The sequence below is a fragment of the Oryctolagus cuniculus genome, chromosome 12, assembly GCF_964237555.1.
Source record: "Oryctolagus cuniculus chromosome 12, mOryCun1.1, whole genome shotgun sequence".
NCBI classification, from domain to species: Eukaryota; Metazoa; Chordata; class Mammalia; order Lagomorpha; family Leporidae; genus Oryctolagus; species Oryctolagus cuniculus.
In genome coordinates this window covers 111,188,231-111,205,826 of record NC_091443.1, presented here as the reverse complement: position 1 = coordinate 111,205,826, position 17,596 = coordinate 111,188,231, and the positions used below count along the sequence as shown (strand labels likewise).

The 17,596-nt window shown below is 44.2% G+C and overlaps 1 protein-coding gene and 1 pseudogene across 20 annotated transcripts in view; one reads left to right on the top strand and one right to left on the bottom strand.

The window, feature by feature from the left end:
• Positions 1 to 17,596, bottom strand: part of MYO9A (myosin IXA) — a 278,436-nt gene that overhangs the window by 40,254 nt on the left and 220,586 nt on the right. For all 20 annotated transcript variants that reach the window (XM_070054736.1, XM_070054737.1, XM_070054738.1 and 17 more), the window contains 4 exons: positions 14,538 to 14,761; positions 13,597 to 13,713; positions 10,942 to 11,130; positions 9,690 to 9,737 (listed from right to left, as the gene is read on the bottom strand). In XM_070054736.1, coding sequence (XP_069910837.1) covers positions 9,690 to 9,737; positions 10,942 to 11,130; positions 13,597 to 13,713; positions 14,538 to 14,761 — 578 coding nt within the window. The remainder of the gene's footprint in view (positions 1 to 9,689; positions 9,738 to 10,941; positions 11,131 to 13,596; positions 13,714 to 14,537; positions 14,762 to 17,596) is intronic.
• Positions 6,947 to 8,029, top strand: LOC108178328 (small ribosomal subunit protein eS26-like; annotated as a pseudogene).

Here is a 17,596-nt window from a genome sequence, read left to right as displayed (position 1 = left end):
TCCATCAGTCTCCCAGGTGGGAGGCAGGAACTCAATTACTGACCCATCATCCACTGCTTCCCAGGATGCATCAGCAGGAAGCTGGATAGGAAGTAGAACAGCTGGAACTAGAACCGGGGATCTGACATGGGTTGCCTGCATCACAAGCTGGCTTAACCAGGTGAGCACAGCTAGTTTCTGAATGTTTTAAACGCAGATAAACCATACTATCTAGAAACACCATCTGAGGTATATCCCCAAGAGAAATGAAAAACACTTCTCCAAAAAAACTTTACACACGTGTTCATGAATAAGCCTCAAAACCTACACACCGCATGATTCTGTTTACCTGACCTTCCAGAAAAGGGAAATTACAGCCACTCACAGGTGGTGACAGCACTGTCTGTAAACTGGTACCAAAAATGCTTTTGGGTGATGCAAATGTTCTACAAGTTGGATTGAGATAATGGGAAAATACGTACATTTAGGAAAAACCACTGAACAGTATACTTAAAAAGGATAAATTTATGTAAATTTATCTCAATAAAGCTGCTTTTGAAAAGCCACTCATACATGGAGTGAACATTTTACCTATGTATGATTTTACAGAGGTATACATTGATCATTTGGAAAATATTGGTTCTTGGAGCTGTACAGCTCTTCTGAATTTTTTTTTTTTTTTTTGACAGGCAGAGTGGACAGTGAGTGAGAGTGAGAGTGAGAGTGAGAGAGAGAGAGAGAGAGAGAGAGAGAGAGAAAGGTCTTCCTTTGCCGTTGGTTCACCCTCCAATGGCCGCCGCGGCCGGCACGCTGCGGCCGGCGCACCGCGCTGATCCGATGGCAGGAGCCAGGTACTTCTCCTGGTCTCCCATGGGGTGCAGGGCCCAAGCATTTGGACCATCCTCCACTGCACTCCCGGGCCACAGCAGAGAGCTGGCCTGGAAGAGGGGCAACCGGGACAGAATCCGGCGCCCCGACCGGGACTAGAACCCGGTGTGCCGGCGCCGCAGGCGGAGGATTAGCCTAGTGAGCCGCGGCGCCGGCCAGCTCTTCTGAATATTGACACATTCATTATGAACCACCACAAAGTCACATCCCTTATCCTGCAATCCACCTCAACACAACACTCTTTATTGGTAATCTGTCATAACCAAAGTGGCAAACACAAGTTTTTCAAAACTTAAATTTTTGCTTAACCACTTAAATTGAAAACACACTCAACTGTTTTGTTGAAACGATAGTGCCATATTATTCATTTTCAGAAAAAGTCTGCAAAATACTGAAATCTATATAAGTAGCGTAAGTAAAAATGGTATTTCTATGAAAAACAAGTGGCTGGAAACATGTCACAAAAACTTGGACACAAATTGACAGAACAGCCTTATTCAAAACACACAACAAGTTGAAACAACTCAAATGTCCTTCAACTTCATCTGGTCTGACCATGCCAAGGCAACTCAAAATTCAATACATGTACAGTAGGCTAATTTTTAAGCAGACAATTTTGTATAGCCAACAAATGAAGCTATAAATATACAAATGGCCCTGGGCAGGAAAAAATTCCCCACTCCTGAATGAGTATGTTAAATGTGATATATTGTTTGACCATAAAAAGTGGGCCAGTCCTGTGGAAAAGGAGGTAAACCCATTGCCTGCAATGCCAGCATCCAATATGGGCGCAGGTTCATGTCCTGGCTGCTCTACTTCCAATCCAGCTCTCCACTATGGCCTGGGAAAGCAGAAGATGGCCCAAATCATTGGGCCTCTGCACCCACATGGGAGACCTGGACAAAACTCCTGGCTCCTGGCTTCAGATAAGCCCAACTTTGGTCATTCTGGCCATTTTGGGAGTGAACCAGTAGATGGAAGACTTTCTCTCTCTTTCTGCCTCTCAAATAAATAAAATCATGAAGGGGAAAAAAAAAAGGAATGAAGCACTGACACAGGCTACAACATGGGGGAATCTTTAAAATGCTGTTCTACGTGAAAGGTAGTAGACACAAGAGGCCACGTGTTTTAAGAAATTTTTTCCATTTATCAATCTGAAATGTCCAGAATCAGCAACTCCAGAGACACAGAGAGATTACTGTTTTCAGGGCGCAGGGATAGGGAGAGTAGAGAAAGACCTTCCATCTACTGGTTCTCTCCACAAATGGCCACAAAAGCCAGTGTTGGGCCAGACTGAAGCCAGGATTCAGGAGCTCCTTCCAGGTCTCCCATGTGGTAACAGGGGTCCAAGCATTTGGGTCTTCTTCCGCTGCTTTCCCAGGTACCTTAGCAGGGAGCTCGATGCAAAGTGAAGCAGCCAGGATTCAAACTGGCACCCATGTGGGATGCCAGCACTGCAGACACAGACAGCAACTTCACCTTCTGTGCCACAGCATCAGCCCCTTGACTTTCTTTTCTGTCTCCCTCTTTAGCACTTAAAGGGCTCATCTGTGTAATCCAAGATAAACTCTTTTGTTAAGGTGAGTTAACAGCAACTCAGTTTTTACAAGGTTCCTTCACAATACCACCAAGATTATTGTGTGAATAAATAAACCAGGTGACAAGAACCTTTGGGCAGTGTGTGTGTTGGGGCAGGGTTACTTCTTTAGAATTCTGTCTAACGGCCGGCGCTGTGGCTCACTAGGCTAATCCTCCGCCTGCGGCCCTGGCACACGGGGTTCTAGTCCCGGTCGGGGCACTGGATTCTGTCCCGGTTGCTCCTCTTCCAGTCCAGCTCCCTGCTGTGGCCCGGGAGTGCAGTGGAGGATGGCCCAAGTGCTTGGGCCCCGCACCCGCATGGGAGACCAGGAGAAGCACCTGGCTCCTGGCTTCGGATTGGCGTGGTGCACCGGCCGCAGTGCGCCGGCCATAGTGGCCATTGGGGGGTAAACCAATGGCAAAGGAAGACCTTTCTCTCTGTCTCTCTCTCTCACTGTCCACTCTGCCTATCAAAAAAATTAAAAAGAAAAGAAAAAGAATTCTGTCTACCACAGATTATAGAGAGACCTCCTTAGCAAATCATTCAATGATAAAAGTAAGGCAGAGTATTATATTACTATTTAGCACACTCCATTTAGTGTGAGAAAAGGTGTAACACAAGCACAGCACGTCCAATTTACTTATACAGGAATCCTCCCTCAGCTCTGTTTTCTTCTTTCCATGATTTCAGTCACCTATGCAGTTCAAAGATATTAAATGGAAAATTCCATAAACAAACAATTCTGACATTTTATATTATCTGCTATTCTTAGAAGTGTGATGAAATCTCCCATCATCCTAGCCAGTCTCACTTAAGAGATGAGTCGGCTTTTTTTGTCTGGCGTACCCACAGTGCACACAAGACCCATTCGTTGGTCGGATAACAGCCATTTCAATCATCACATCTAGCGTCATGTTATTGTAGGGCTTATGTTCAAATAACCCTATTCTACTTACCAATGAACCTCACACACAGAGTAGTGATACCGGCAATTTGGATATGCCAAAGAGAAGTCATAAAGTGCTTCCTAAAGTGAAAAGGTGAACGTTCTGAACCGAATACGGAAACAAAGGAAAAAAACCTGTATACTGAGGTTACTAGGGTTTACAGTGAGCAGTATAGCAGAGAAAGAGGCCTACATCCATCTCTGTATCCCACAGTAGAGAGCCTGGGATCAAGTCCCAGCTCTGCTTCAGACTCAGCTTCCTGCTGATGCACACCCTGGGAGGTGGCAGATGATGGCTCAAGTATCTGGGTTGCTGCCACCCATGTGGCAAACCCAGTGGAGCACCTGGCTTGGCCCAGTTCCAGCTACTACAGCCATCTGGGGAGTGAACCAGTGGATGCAAATTCAGTGTCTGTTTGTCTCTGTCACTCTGCCCTTCAAATAAACAAACCAAAAAAAAAAAAAAAACCTTCTGAAATGTATCTGGTAAGAAAAGAAACCTCTACCATGAAGGAAAAGGTAATCTGTGTTTTATCCACTGTCATACCCCAAACTATAAAAGTTATGACCACAATGAGAGACATGGGCTCGGTTAAGATGGAAAGAATATTAGTTTCATGGATCAAAGACATCAAGAGAGGAATGCTTGCCTAATCTGTAAGTTAAACCTTATCACAAGTTAGTAAAATGGCACAGTCTTATTGATGGTGCAATCTACACCTTGACACCATCCTAGGCTCTAGCCCCCACCACCATTCCTGGAAGCCAGGTGGCCATTAGGCCCAACCACAGGTGTCAAGCTCCACCCCCACCCTACTGGGATTCACTACTCCTACTTCCCTGCCTGCACCCCAACAAAAGTTTTAAAAGGACCTGTGCCTGAACACGTGGCTCTTTCTTTCTGTCTCCTCATCTTTCCTGCTCTCTCTCTTATACTCTCTCTTTTTCCTTCTTCACTCCTTCCCTCCAGTCTGTTGAGTTTCCCCAATAAATCTTTTCCCTTAAAAGAAAAACCCATCACAGATGTTTGTGTACAACAAAGAGCATACATAGGTCTGCACTACATGCATCACCCTCGGCTTTGGGCACCCACTGGGGTCTTTTCCTCATGGATACTTCCAGTGTGTGGAGGCAAAGCTACACTGAAAAGCCACATGAGAAACTAACAAAAACCTACCTAATCTACCTCCAGAGGATAAAGGGCGCAGGAATCAGATTTCTCAGTATATCTACTTTACAAAAAATTCAAACAATAAAAATTTATTATCTATTAGGAAAAAACAGTACATTTGTTTCTATCAGTGTGAACTCATAATTGTTATTCATTGGATCATAATATTTTACTCACTTATGTTGATGCTCAGATAATAACAAATTCAACAGTGTTCTTTTGTACTTAATAAACAAAATACTAATTAATAGTTGTAATTTTGCTAGTTTTTAAAATTCCCTTATAGAAATCAACTATAAAAAGACAGACAGACATGTATCTCCTAATACCAAATGTTGAAAACCATGAACTCTGTGGCATGCCTTGTAGATACTCCACTGCATCACCTTAATCTAATCATGAAGAACACGGCAAACTCAAATTAAGGGGGGCCGGCGCTGTGGTGTAACGGATAAAGCCGCCTGCAGTGCCGGCATCCCAGATGGGTGCCGATTCAAGTCCTGGCTGCCCCACTTCTGATCCAGCTCCCTGCTATGGTCTGGGAAAGCAGTCGAAGATGGCCCAAAGCCTTGGGCCCCTGCACACACATGGGAGATCCAGAAGAAGCTCCTGGCTCCAGATGGGCGTAGCTCTGGCTGTTGCAGTCATTTGGGGAGTGAACCAACGGATGAAAGACCTCTCTCTCTGCCTCTCCTCTCTGTGTAACTCTGACTTTCAAATAAGTAAACAAATCTTTAAAATAAAAAAAAAACTCAAATTAAGGAACACTCCATTTTTCGGGGGGTGGGGAGCACGAACGCAGTCTCCTACTATCACAAATTATGTAGTCGCGTTTCCTACATGTGGGGAAATGGAACATTCTATTTTTAAGAATGGCCTATCAGTATTGCGGCACAGTGAGTTAAAGCCCCAGCCTGCAGTTCCCAGATCCCATATGGGTGCCGGTTTGAGAACTGGCTGCTTCTCTTGCAATCCAGCTCTCTGCTAAGGCCTGGGAAAGCAGCAGAAGATGGCCCAAGTCCTCGGCCGCTGCACCCACGTGGGAGACCCGGAGGAAGCTCCTGGCTCCTGGCTTCAGATCAACTCAGCTCTGGCCTCGTGGTCATTTGGGGAGTGAACCAGCGGATAGAAGACCTCTCTCTCTCTCTCTCTCTCTCTCTCTCTCTCTCTCTCCAGCTCTACATCTCTCTGTAACTGCCTTTCAAATAAATAAAAATAAATCTTTAAAAAAAAAAAGCCTATGTTCAACAATGCCAATGTCATAAAAACCTAGGATAGAGGAAAAATGTTCTATATTAGAAAAGACTAAAAGGCCATGATAGCTAAATGCAATAAGGATCTTTTGTTATAAAGGCACAACACTGAGAAATCTAAAAAAACCTAGCCTAAGGGATTCGAGTAATTCTCTTGCAACTCTGGTAATGCTGAAATTAGGTCAAAATGAAAAGGAGCAAAGGGCAGGAGAGAGGAGGAGAGGGGAGGAGAAGGAGGAAGAATAAAAAGAAAAAAAGAATTGATGTAGGTAGGGCAGTGAGATCCTGCTGCTAGAACAAGTCAGGGGAGACAGAACCCTTCCCAATCATCCACACATTCACTCACTCTTGTTCTTAAGACTTATTCTATTTACTTGAAAGGCAGAATTGCAGGGATCTTCCACCTGCTGGTTCACACTCCAAATGGCCACAACAGCTGGGGCCAGGGCGAAGCCAGGAGGCATGAGCCTCTTCAGGATCTCCCACGCAAGTGCAAGGGTCCAAGGACTTGGGCCAACTTCTACTGTTTTCTCAAGTGCATTAGCAGGAGCTGGATCAGAAGTGGAGCAGCCGGGACTAGAACCACTGCCCATATGAGATTATGGCACTGCCAAGTCGCAGCTCGACCTGTGGGCTCTCTTTTCCTTTCTGATTTCTGCAAGTGTGTTGTGAGGATAGCTGGTTTGGTATAAGCTCCAGAGCTCAAGAGAAGCACAAGAGAGGAGCATGATGAGAAGTTTCTATGGGACAAAAGGTACCACAGGGTGGGATGTCCCAGATGAATACACAGAACCGAACAAAGACACAGAAAGAACGATTCTCAGAGAGAACACTAATTATTTCTATTTAAGTTGGAGAATATATCTTTAATACATTTTAGAGTTTTGTCTATTATGGGTATATATGTACATATATTTGAGAAAATAAAAAGTGATTTGGGACTGATGTAAGGATAAATAGATCAATGAATAAAAATAGAGACTACAAAATTAATTGAAATGTAGTTAAAACTGGGTATACCATAAACTAGAGGGAAAAAAGTTATCACAATAGTGTTCAGATAATTTATATGCTGTTGAAGAAATCAAGACAATCCCTACCTTACTCTTGGGACTAAAACAAATTTCAGAATGATTAAACACTTTTTAGAAGAAAAAATAATAGGGGCCAGCATTGTGGTGCAGTACGTTAATCCTTCACATAAGGCACTGGCATCCCATATGGGCGCTGGTTCTAGTCCCGGCTCCTCCTCTTCCAATCCAGCTCTTTGCTATGGCCTGGGAAAGCAGCAGAAGATGGTCCAAGTACTTAGGCCCCTGTACCTGCGTGGCAGACCCCCAACAAGGCTCATGGCTCCTGGCTTTGGATCAGCACAGCTCCAGCCATTGTGGCCATTTGGGGAGTGAACCAGCGGATGGAAGACCTTTCTATCTGTCTCTCCCTATCTCTGTATGTAGCTCTACCTCTCAAATAAATACATAAAATCTTAAAAAAGAAAAAATAATAAATGTACCAGGAAAAGAAATGGAAAGAAATAAATTGTAGCTTTTTCTTTCGGGTCCTCAGTTCCAAGATGACACAGAAAAAGAAGGATCAACAGCTATGCTAAAAAGGGCCGCAGCCACGTGCGGCCTTCTCACTGCACTAACTGCATTCACCGTGTGCCCAAGGACAAGGCCATTAAGAAGTCTGTCATTCTCAACACAGTGGAGGCTGCAGCCATCAGGGACATCTCCGAAGCCAGTGTTTTTGATGCGTGCGTGCTTCCCAGCTATATGTAAAGCTACATTATTGTGTCAGTTGTGCCATTCACAGCAAGCCGGTCAGAAATGGATCTCATGAAGCCCACAAGGACTGGACACCACCACCCCAATTTAGAGCTGCCACTGCTGCCCCACAGCCTCCACCAAAGCCCAGGTGAAGAGTGTAATCTTCAAGGGCTGAAGAAAAATTATTCTCTGGAAAAATAAAGTGGAAATTTAAGCTTTAAAAAAAGAAACTGTAATAATTATATAATAATTTGTCTAAGATAAACAGAAATCTCAGTAGCATAAAGACAAAGACTGCTGAAATAAAATTTCTACAATACATCAAATATATTCAAAGTAAATAATAATTGCACTAAAATCTCTAGAAAAGGAATAGGAATATGTACACACATAAATACTTTCAGCGGCACAGAGTCTGAAACAAGACAAAAAAAACCGGTAACAGTGGAAGAGGTTTACTGTATAAAGTATACCATTTCAGATTGTGTTTCCATGACTATTTCACTGAAAAAATTAGTTAAAAATCTTAAAAGATTATGGCAGCAAAACAGAGTTAAATCAAAAATTCCATTAATTCTGACTGGTAGTAATGCCTATATCAAACCACATAGCGGAAGACTATTAGGAGTCAATTTTTTCCTTAAAAAATAAAAAAAAATCCCTCTGTGTCTCTCCCCCTTTTTTTCTTTTAAGATTTATTTATTTATTTAAAAGGTAGAGTTACAGAGAGGCAGAGAGAGAGAGAGAGACAGAGAGACAGAGAGAGACAGAGAGGTGACAGAGAGGTCTTCCATCTACTGGTTCACTCCCCAAATGACCACAACGGCCAGAGCCAAGCTGATCTGAAGCCAGGAGCCAGGAGCTTCTTCCGGGTCTCCGGGGCGGGTACAGGGGCCCAAGCACTTGGTCCATATTCCATTGTTTTTCTAGGCCACATAGCTGAGAGTTGGATCAGAAGTGGAGCAATCAGGGGCCGCGCCGCAGCTCACTTGGCTAATCCTCCGCCTGTGGCGCCGGCACCCGGGGTTCTAGTCCTGGTTGGGGCGCCGGATTCTGTCCTGGTTGCACCTCTTCCAGGCCAGCTCTCTGCTGTGGCCCGGGAAGTACAGTGGAGGATGACCCAAGTGCTTGGGCCCTGCACCTGCATGGGAGACCAGGAGGAAGGACCTGGCTCCTGGCTTCGGATCGGCGCAGCACACCGGCCGTAGCAGCCATTTGGGTGGTGAACCAACAGAAGGAAGACCTTTCTCTCTGTCTCTCTCTCTCTCACTGTCCACTCTGCCTGTCCAAAAAAAAAAAAAAAAAGAAGTGGAGCAATCAGGACACAAACCAGAGCCCATGTTGGGATGTTGGCACTGCAGACAATGGCTTTACCTGCTACACCACAGTGCCGGCCCCTCTCCCTCTCTAATACTGCCTTTCAAATAAATAAAATAAATTAGGCCGGCGCAACAGCTAATCCTCCACCTGCGGCGCCAGCACACCGGGTTCTAGTCCCGGTTAGGGCACCAGATTCTGTCCCGGTTGCTCCTCTTCCAGTCCAGCTCTCTGCTGTGGCCCGGGAAGGCAGTGGAGGATGGCCCAAGTGCTTGGGCCCTGCACCCGCATGGGAGACCAGGAGAAGCACCTGGCTCCTGGCTTTGGATCGGCACAGTACACCGATTTATCAAAAATCAAGCAACAGAGATAGATAATATGAAATGGAAATAGGAACAAAGGTAAAACTTGTTCAAAACCCTTTGGAAATGTTTTATGAATTACAAGTACATATATCTGTAAAACCCTAAATACCCCCCATTTTCTTTACAGGGTGGGGGGTGGGGGAGTCCCTTTGTAGTTCCCTCCTGAGAAGGATGACTGATGCACACGTTTCCTGAGTTATAGAAACCTTCAGGAAGCCATTTTAGGGAGCCACACTGACAGCAACAGCAGCCACTGAATTCATTTGTCATTCTCAATTTTTGGAAAGACATAACTGATTACCTCTTAAGCATCTGATTACACCTATTCCTTAACTATATCCACAGAAATAATGTGTGATGTACTTTGGGCCACCAAGCTGAAAATTGCTTTCTCATACTAGAAAAGGCAGATTACAACTTACCAAATCAGTTTCTTTTTTCCTTCTTTTCTTCCTTTCTGTTTTTGGTACCTGGCAGAGTATAGAGAGTAACACAAAAATTGTGATAACAAAGACTAACACACTTGCTGAATTATCTGCTCAACAGGTAACCGGGCAGCTCTTTATTCTTTAACAGGAAATGTACAGTGAGAACAAGCAAATATGAGAAAAAATTTGGTAAAATACATGCTAATAAAATCAACAGACTAGAAGGATGGATACTTTAGAGATTATTTTTTAAACAGCCCTGACCAAAACTAATTAAAATGACTTTTATTTTAAGCATTAACTAAATGATGATTCATTTTAAAGATTTTTACTTCCTACATTTTGGCTCTAGAAAACTATCACAGAGGTAAATACCAAAGATACTGTTTGGGACATGGACAAACTCTCTTATATGTAACACTTCCTGATAACCACAACATGGAACAATCTAAACCATTCTTTAAAACTTATAAACAAATGTTGTATATGCCTGGTAATAATCTTCTGCATAAAATAGAGATCTTAAATTTAGATCTAGTACAGAACTTTTAAGGACTAGTTTCTGTTTGGCTACTTCAAAAGTGATCTAAGATGGTTTATAAATCTAAACATGTAAAAACTAGAATAAAAATAAAATGGAACATCATCAATACAAAGGACTGATGATGATCCTGATGCAAACAGGTACCTCACTACTGCATCTGCAATGATAAAATGAAACACACTAATGACTCTGTCTGAGCCTGCTGTCTCTCCACATGGATTACTCAATGGTTATGTAATGGAGCTGAAGTAAGAAGCAAAGAAAGTAACAAACACCTCATACCATTCTCAGAGCCAAAGAGGCCTGAAAAATAAGGGTTACTTAGTACAGTTACATAGATTTCCCAAAGTATACATTTTTCTAAAGACTAATTCAAAGGGAAATACAATCTGTGGGTCCTTGTATTAAGGCCACCAAATGACACAATGAGTCACACCTTTGACCACTGCTTTTCAAAAGGAAATTCCGGTGCTGATTTCTATTACAACTGAGGGTATAATATTATATTTTAATTTCATGGAGAACCATGTTCATTGCAGAGGGTTTAGGAAACATGGTCTGATGAACTGAACTTCTAAAACAGAATGGGGTCTGGAGGGCCTAAAGGAGAACTAGGCTGATGTGTTCACGATGATGTGTGTCAAACACCAGATGTCCCAAATAGATTCTTTAACAGGATCAATCAAAATATATGACCTTTACCTTTGTGGCTGTGCAATCCAAGGTCTTGAATTCATTCATATATTCATCTAAAAACACTTTGAAAGTATTGACCCAAACTCTCACTGGAGATTCACTCCAGTCACGCTGCTCCAGCCTCATGGTCTTCTCCAGAATCTGCTCAAACAGTGCGTGGAGGTCTTTGTACCGTATGCTTTTCCCGTCATCCATCTAATAAGCAGTAAAGAAGAAATGTAAGGTTTCATCAAGGTATTCTTTGCCTCTAGGATACAGGAGTCTGAGTCGACATAATACTGGGTGATATTCAGAATGAAGATTAGGATCCAGCTATGCCATATATATATATATTTTGACAGGCAGAGTGGACAGTGAGAGAGAGAGACAGAGAGAAAGGTCTTCTTTTGCCGTTGGTTCACCCCACAATGGCTGCTGCGGCCGGCGCACCACACTGATCCAGAGGCAGCAGCCAGGTGCTTATCCTGGTCTCCCATGCTGGTGCAGGGCCCAAGCACTTGGGCCATCCTCCACTGCCTTCCCGGGCCACAGCAGAGAGCTGGACTGGAAGAGGAGCAACGGAGACAGAATCCAGAGCCCCGACCGGGACTAGAACCCGGGGTGCCAAGCCTCAGACGGAGGATTAGCCTACTGAGCCGTGGCGCCGGCCCAGCTATGCTTTCTAATGAGTATTTATATAAATTCCCACTCTGGTATAAAGAGATGCAGTAAGTGTTTGTGCAAATTCTGGGAACTCCTCCTCCAAGTCGGGAATTTTAATTTTATATAGCTATAAAGATGATTTGCATCCCTCTTAATTACTAATCAACCCAGAAATAAACTTAATAAGGTAGTTCTATGCTAAAACTGAAAGAATACTTGAATCTTTGCCTTACAGCACATTCAGAAACCTTGAAAAAAAACTTTTCAAAAGACTGACAATGGTCAGAGTAACGTCATATTACTTACAAAGGAATCCAAATGGAATTTTTAAAAATTTTTAAATGAAATCTGGAGTATTTATAAGAAAGAAAGCTCAAAAAGTACTATAAATGTTTAGAATTTATTTCTTGCTTCAGATCTGAAGGGTGAACTTTTTTGATCCACGGTTAGCAAACCACTATTGAGCTCTGCTTCATTGTGCTGTCTCTCCCTACCTGAATTGGAGCACCCAGCACCTCTGAGTCCCTATCCAGAACTCCAGAGAGGAAGCACAGAAGACCGTGAAAAAGTTGGGCAGGATTCAAAACATGTGGACAACCTGTCCCCTCTCCAATCTAGCAGGCTGTTATAAGTGATGATTTCTATATTTTAGTCTCCAGATTATTATTCTCTCCCATTTCTTTTTTTTTTTGGACAGGCAGAGTGGACAGAGAGAGAGAGACAGAGAGAAAGGTCTTCCTTTGCCGTTGGTTCACCCCACAATGGCCGCCGCGGCCGGCGCACCGCGCTGATCCAATAGCAGGAGCCAGGTACTTATCCTGGTCTCCCATGGGGTGCAGGGCCCAAGCACTTGGGCCATCCTCCACTGCACTCCCTGGCCACAGCAGAGAGCTGGCCTGGAAGAGGAGCAAGCGGGACAGAATCCGGCGCCCCAACCGGGACTAGAACCCAGTGTGCCGGCGCCGCAGGTGGAGGATTAGCCTAGTGAGCCGCGGCGCCGGCCAATTCTCTCCCATTTGTAAACAAGAAAAGAATCTTATGTTAAGAAAGGTATAAATGTAGAGTATACACTAAAAAGTTTTCCACAATGAAATAAAGAAAAGATTGGGGGAAAAAATAGGAAATATTATTTTACAGAATGTAACAATTATAAGTACTAGCAATTATTCAACAGACCCAGGCAACAATTATTACATACTTTAGCATCAAAAAAGAAATTTTCTAAAACATAATGAGTATTATGTGAAAGTATGAGGTAAATCTCAAATTATATAAACTGATATGTATAAATTACTGATATTAAGCTACCCTAATTCCACTGGGGGAGAAAAAAACCCTGTGTATGAAGCTCCAAACATAGAGGAGATTTCCAAATTACACCTTAGCAATGGAGCTAAAAGGATTACAATAAGTCAAAAGACTAGGGAGCCCCTGAGTAAAACAGAATCACGAGACTGGCATTGTGAAGTAGCTGCAATGCTGGCATCCCACATGGGCACCAGGTCAAATGTGGCTGCTCCACTTCCCATCCAGTTCCCTGCTAATTTGCCTGGGAGAGCAACAGAACATGACCCAAGTGCTTGGGCCCCTGAAACCACATGGGAGACCTGGAAGAAGCCCTTGGCTCCCGGCTTTAGACTGGCTGTTACAGACATTTGGGGAGTGAATCAGCAGGTGGAAGATATTTCTCTCTCTCTAGCTCTGCCTTTCAAATAAATAATACATAAATCTTTTTGAGAGAGAGAAGAAAGAAAGAGAGGGAGAGAGAGAGAGAGACTGTACCTAGAATATCTGAAGTCAGTACTATGAGAAACATAGCCATAAGGGGGAAAACTACTCAAGGAAACTCGGGGAGGCTATCAGCCTGAGCCTTCTGATGTGCTTTTCCTCAGCCACTCCCAAAACAAAATGAACTTAAGCAGTCTCTAGTTGAATGTGGCCTTTATGTTATATTTTCTACAGTAGTGTCAATTTTCACACACTGAATTACTGAGTATGTCCTAACATAGTACAACTTACCGCCAATGCAGACGAATAAAAGCTGAAAATATTCTGCCGAAATTCTTTCAGGGCTTTTTTAAACACAACATCCACCAGTGTATCCTTCTTGCTGTCTTCATTATCTAAGTCATTCATCTGGGAACCACAGAAAGAGTTTTTAGACACAATCAACAGTGGATACTTATCATCCCTTCAATTAAGAATTTAAAAAAACATTTTAACAATTTTTAAAAAATTGTCCTAAAAATGCAAGCCACAGATTATGAAGGAACCCAGGTAAAGTATAACTAGAGAGCCCAACTACTGGGACTGAGAGGTAATGTCACAAGCCACTCCTAACACTGCAGAATTCTGTAAGAGAACAGCCCCGAGTGTGCAGCAGACCTCACCTTCACACACAGAGCACAACCTACAACCACAGTGCAGTGGAAGGCAACAGTAAAGCCTGAATCTGAAATCCTGTCCACTCAGTCTGACTTTGTTTGCCCCTACTTTTGACCCTTTCTGCTAAGGAGCACACCCTCTTACTTGCTGAAGCGTATGTTAACCTTGATCTCTAGAGGGCACATACTGATATATACAATCATTCAGGAGCCAAAGCAGCCGGCGCCGTCGCTCAATAGGCTAATCCTCCGCCTTGCAGCGCCAGCACACCGGGTTCTAGTCCCGGTCGGGGCGCCGGATTCTGTCCCGGTTGCCCCTCTTCCAGGCCAGCTCTCTGCTGTGGCCCGGGAGTGCAGTGGAGGATGGCCCAAGTGCTTGGGCCCTGCACCCGCATGAGAGACCAGGGGAAGCACCTGGCTCCTGGCTTCGGATCAGCGCGATGCGCTGGCCGTGGCAGCCATTGGAGGGTGAACCAACGGCAAAAGGAAGACCCTTCTCTCTCTCTGTCCACTCTGCCAGTCAAAAAAAAAGGAGCCAAAGCTGCTCAAAGGCCTTGCTCAGCAACCAAAATGTACCTTTTTCAGAAGAAATTCATCCATGCTCTTTAAATCACTGGCACTTGCTATGATCTGAACAGAGTCATTTTGCCAGTGCACAGAGTCCAAAGCCACACTGCTGATCTTCACACTCCGCTTGCGCTTCGCCTTTGGAGAAGGTTCTTTGTTTTCTTTGAACTCCTTCCGGCAACTGCCAGGCAGTTCTGGGCTCAAAGGAGGTGTTGGATGATACTGAGGTAATTCTACAAATCACGACAGAGTACCCAAGAAGACAGATTTAGTAAAAACACTGATAATTTCCACATCCCTCTTCTTAAGTTCCTTTGGTCACTGAAGGACATACACGAGTATCAGAAAAGCAAACTAAGGTTAATGCCTGAGGGCAGGCAGGCACAAAACCCAGAGTGCACATTTGTGCAGAAAATGCATTTCAGAATAATCACCACTTCTGAACGAGAAAAGCTGTCATGTCTCCCAAGAAGCTGAGGTACAATACTGGAAACCTGGATGGAAGCGCCTTGTGGAACATCAACCTAGATCCTAAAAACCTCAGCCCCAGACAAACAAGGGAACGTGGCCACAGTGGCACATCAAATGCTGACTGCTAGCCCCGACATAGCTTTGCTACACTTATTTGAAAGAATGTCTAGCCAAATACAAGTCTGACGAATTAGCAGAGTTGTCATGGATGCTTCAGTAACCTCACGTGATGATCTGGTAACCTGTTAGGGGGTCAGTTAACTAAAATCGGTTTTCTTTAGTATTTTCTTACACATCTATCTCTCAAATAACTGTCTGAACAACTCACAGAATTCCTGAATGGACTAGCGGAGAATACAGCTGAGAAGTTACCAGTCTTTCTCTGCAATTTACACTGGAGAAATTGAGAATGCATGTAGTTCACAGTCACCTAGAATCAGATTTGCCAAAGCCAGTTGGCCTCTGCTCATTTCAAGTGTGCTTCCCTCCTCAACAGGTATGCGCCTCTGTCCTCTGTCCAAATGTATAGCCTCACTCAGCTAAACGAGTACTCTGATAATAAAGGAAAAAGCTAACCCCTTACATGCTCAATGTCACCTGAGGTAGGAATTGAGACAACGTCTCAGAAAAGACACTGGAATAAAGAACATAAAGATACAGAATGCAGGTGTATTCAAATCAGTGTCACTCGATTCTAATGCCATAATGTAACTTACATATATAAGTATGTAATTATTGTATTCAGCAAAGTCAGTGTCTTTCTTATAATGTTACTTAAGAAATTCCCTATAATCAAAGGACTGCCTTCATACATTTTTACCTAGATATAAATAAAAAGCTATAATCATACTACACATGTGTCCTGATAAATGAAGGCTGCTTGTAAGTTTCCAACTGAAGAGCTTTACAGTTTGGGGAATTAGCAGTGAAGAACTATAGAAAATGAACAATTCAGACTGAAGCCTGTCGATCAACTTAGTCATCCAACAGCAAGGAATTTTACTTTGTTCTTTATTGGGTTTATCCTCATCAGTCTGTCAGCTCACAAGGCACAAAAACAGGGGTGTGAATACATCCTGACTCTGTGTCCCCCGGCACGCGGTGCTGACAATCACCCCTGCTCTGGCCTCTGTCCTGGAAGAAGCCAGGTCCCTATAGCTTCCCCCACACACGAGCAGCTCTTGCTTACTTGTCCTAACCGGGTCCTTTCTGTCTGCCCCTCGAGACACCAGCTTGCCTCTTGGGGTCTCATCCTCCTTTAGTCAGTGCTGGGATTTACCCATACATCACCACACAGCCCCTGGGAGATGCATTCCTGCTGCAGACAGCTGTCACATAGCACTGCAGACCTCCAGCATGCCTAAGGAAGGGCTTGGGAAGAAGACATAATCTTCTACTACTGGGATTACTGGAATCCTTGGAGAATTAGTCACTCCTGGCATTTAGAACAGTCAGTTTTCTCAACAGTTGAGCTAACTTTAAAATGTGTTATGATTCAAGCCCCAAAAGTTAAAATAACCTCTTCATTGTAAAGTGCCAGCATTTGCTAGGTATGGACATGTAATAGGTATGTAATCTTGGGGCTGGCACTGTGGCATAGTGGGTAAAGCCTCTGTCTGCAGTGCCAGCATCCTATGTGTCTGTCGGTTTGAGTCCCAGCTGCTCCACTTTTGATCCAGCTCCCTGCTAATGCACCTAGGAAAGCAGTGGAAGATGGCCCAAGTCCTTGGGCCCCTACACCTGCTTGGGAGACCCAGATCAGCACAGCCTCAGCCGCTGCAGCCATCTGGGGAGTGAACAAGTGGATGGAGGACCTCTCTCTCTCTCTCTCTGTAACTCTGCCTTTCAAATAAATAAATCTTAAAAAAAGTCGGCCGGCGCCGCGGCTCACTAGGCTAATCCTCCGCCTAACGGCGCCAGCACACTAGGTTCTAGTCCCGGTTGGGGCGCCGGATTCTGTCCCGGTTGCCCCTCTTCCAGGCCAGCTCTCTGCTGTGGCCAGGGAGTGCAGTGGAGGATGGCCCAGGTGCTTGGGCCCTGCACCCCATGGGAGACCAGGAAAAGCACCTGGCTCCTGGCTCCTGCCATCGGATCAGCGCGGTGCGCCGGCCGCAGCACGCTGGCCGCGGCGGCCATTGGAGGGTGAACCAACGGCAAAGGAAGACTTTTCTCTCTGTCTCTCTCTCTCACTGTCCACTCTGCCTGTCAAAAAATTTAAAAAAAAAAAAAAAAGTCATGTAATTCACTGCACAGCAGTGAAGAATGTGGAATAAGTAGATAGCCTGACCCAGATCTCAGCTCTTTGAGTTACTGCATGTGTATACATAAATATGCACATATATTCTGGGCCTTATTTCTCTCATCTAAAACTTGTGAATAGTAATCATACTAGCCATCAAAAAACTGTTGCGAGGATCAACTGAGTTAATACATAAGCTTTAGCCCAGTGCCTTCTGGTGGCAAGCATTCAAATACTAGCTGCTTTTTTTTTTTTTTTTTTTGACAGGCAGAGAGGACAATGAGAGAGACAGAGAGAAAGGTCTTCCTTTGCTGTTGGTTCACCCTCCAATGGCCACCGCGCCGGCATGCTGCGGCTG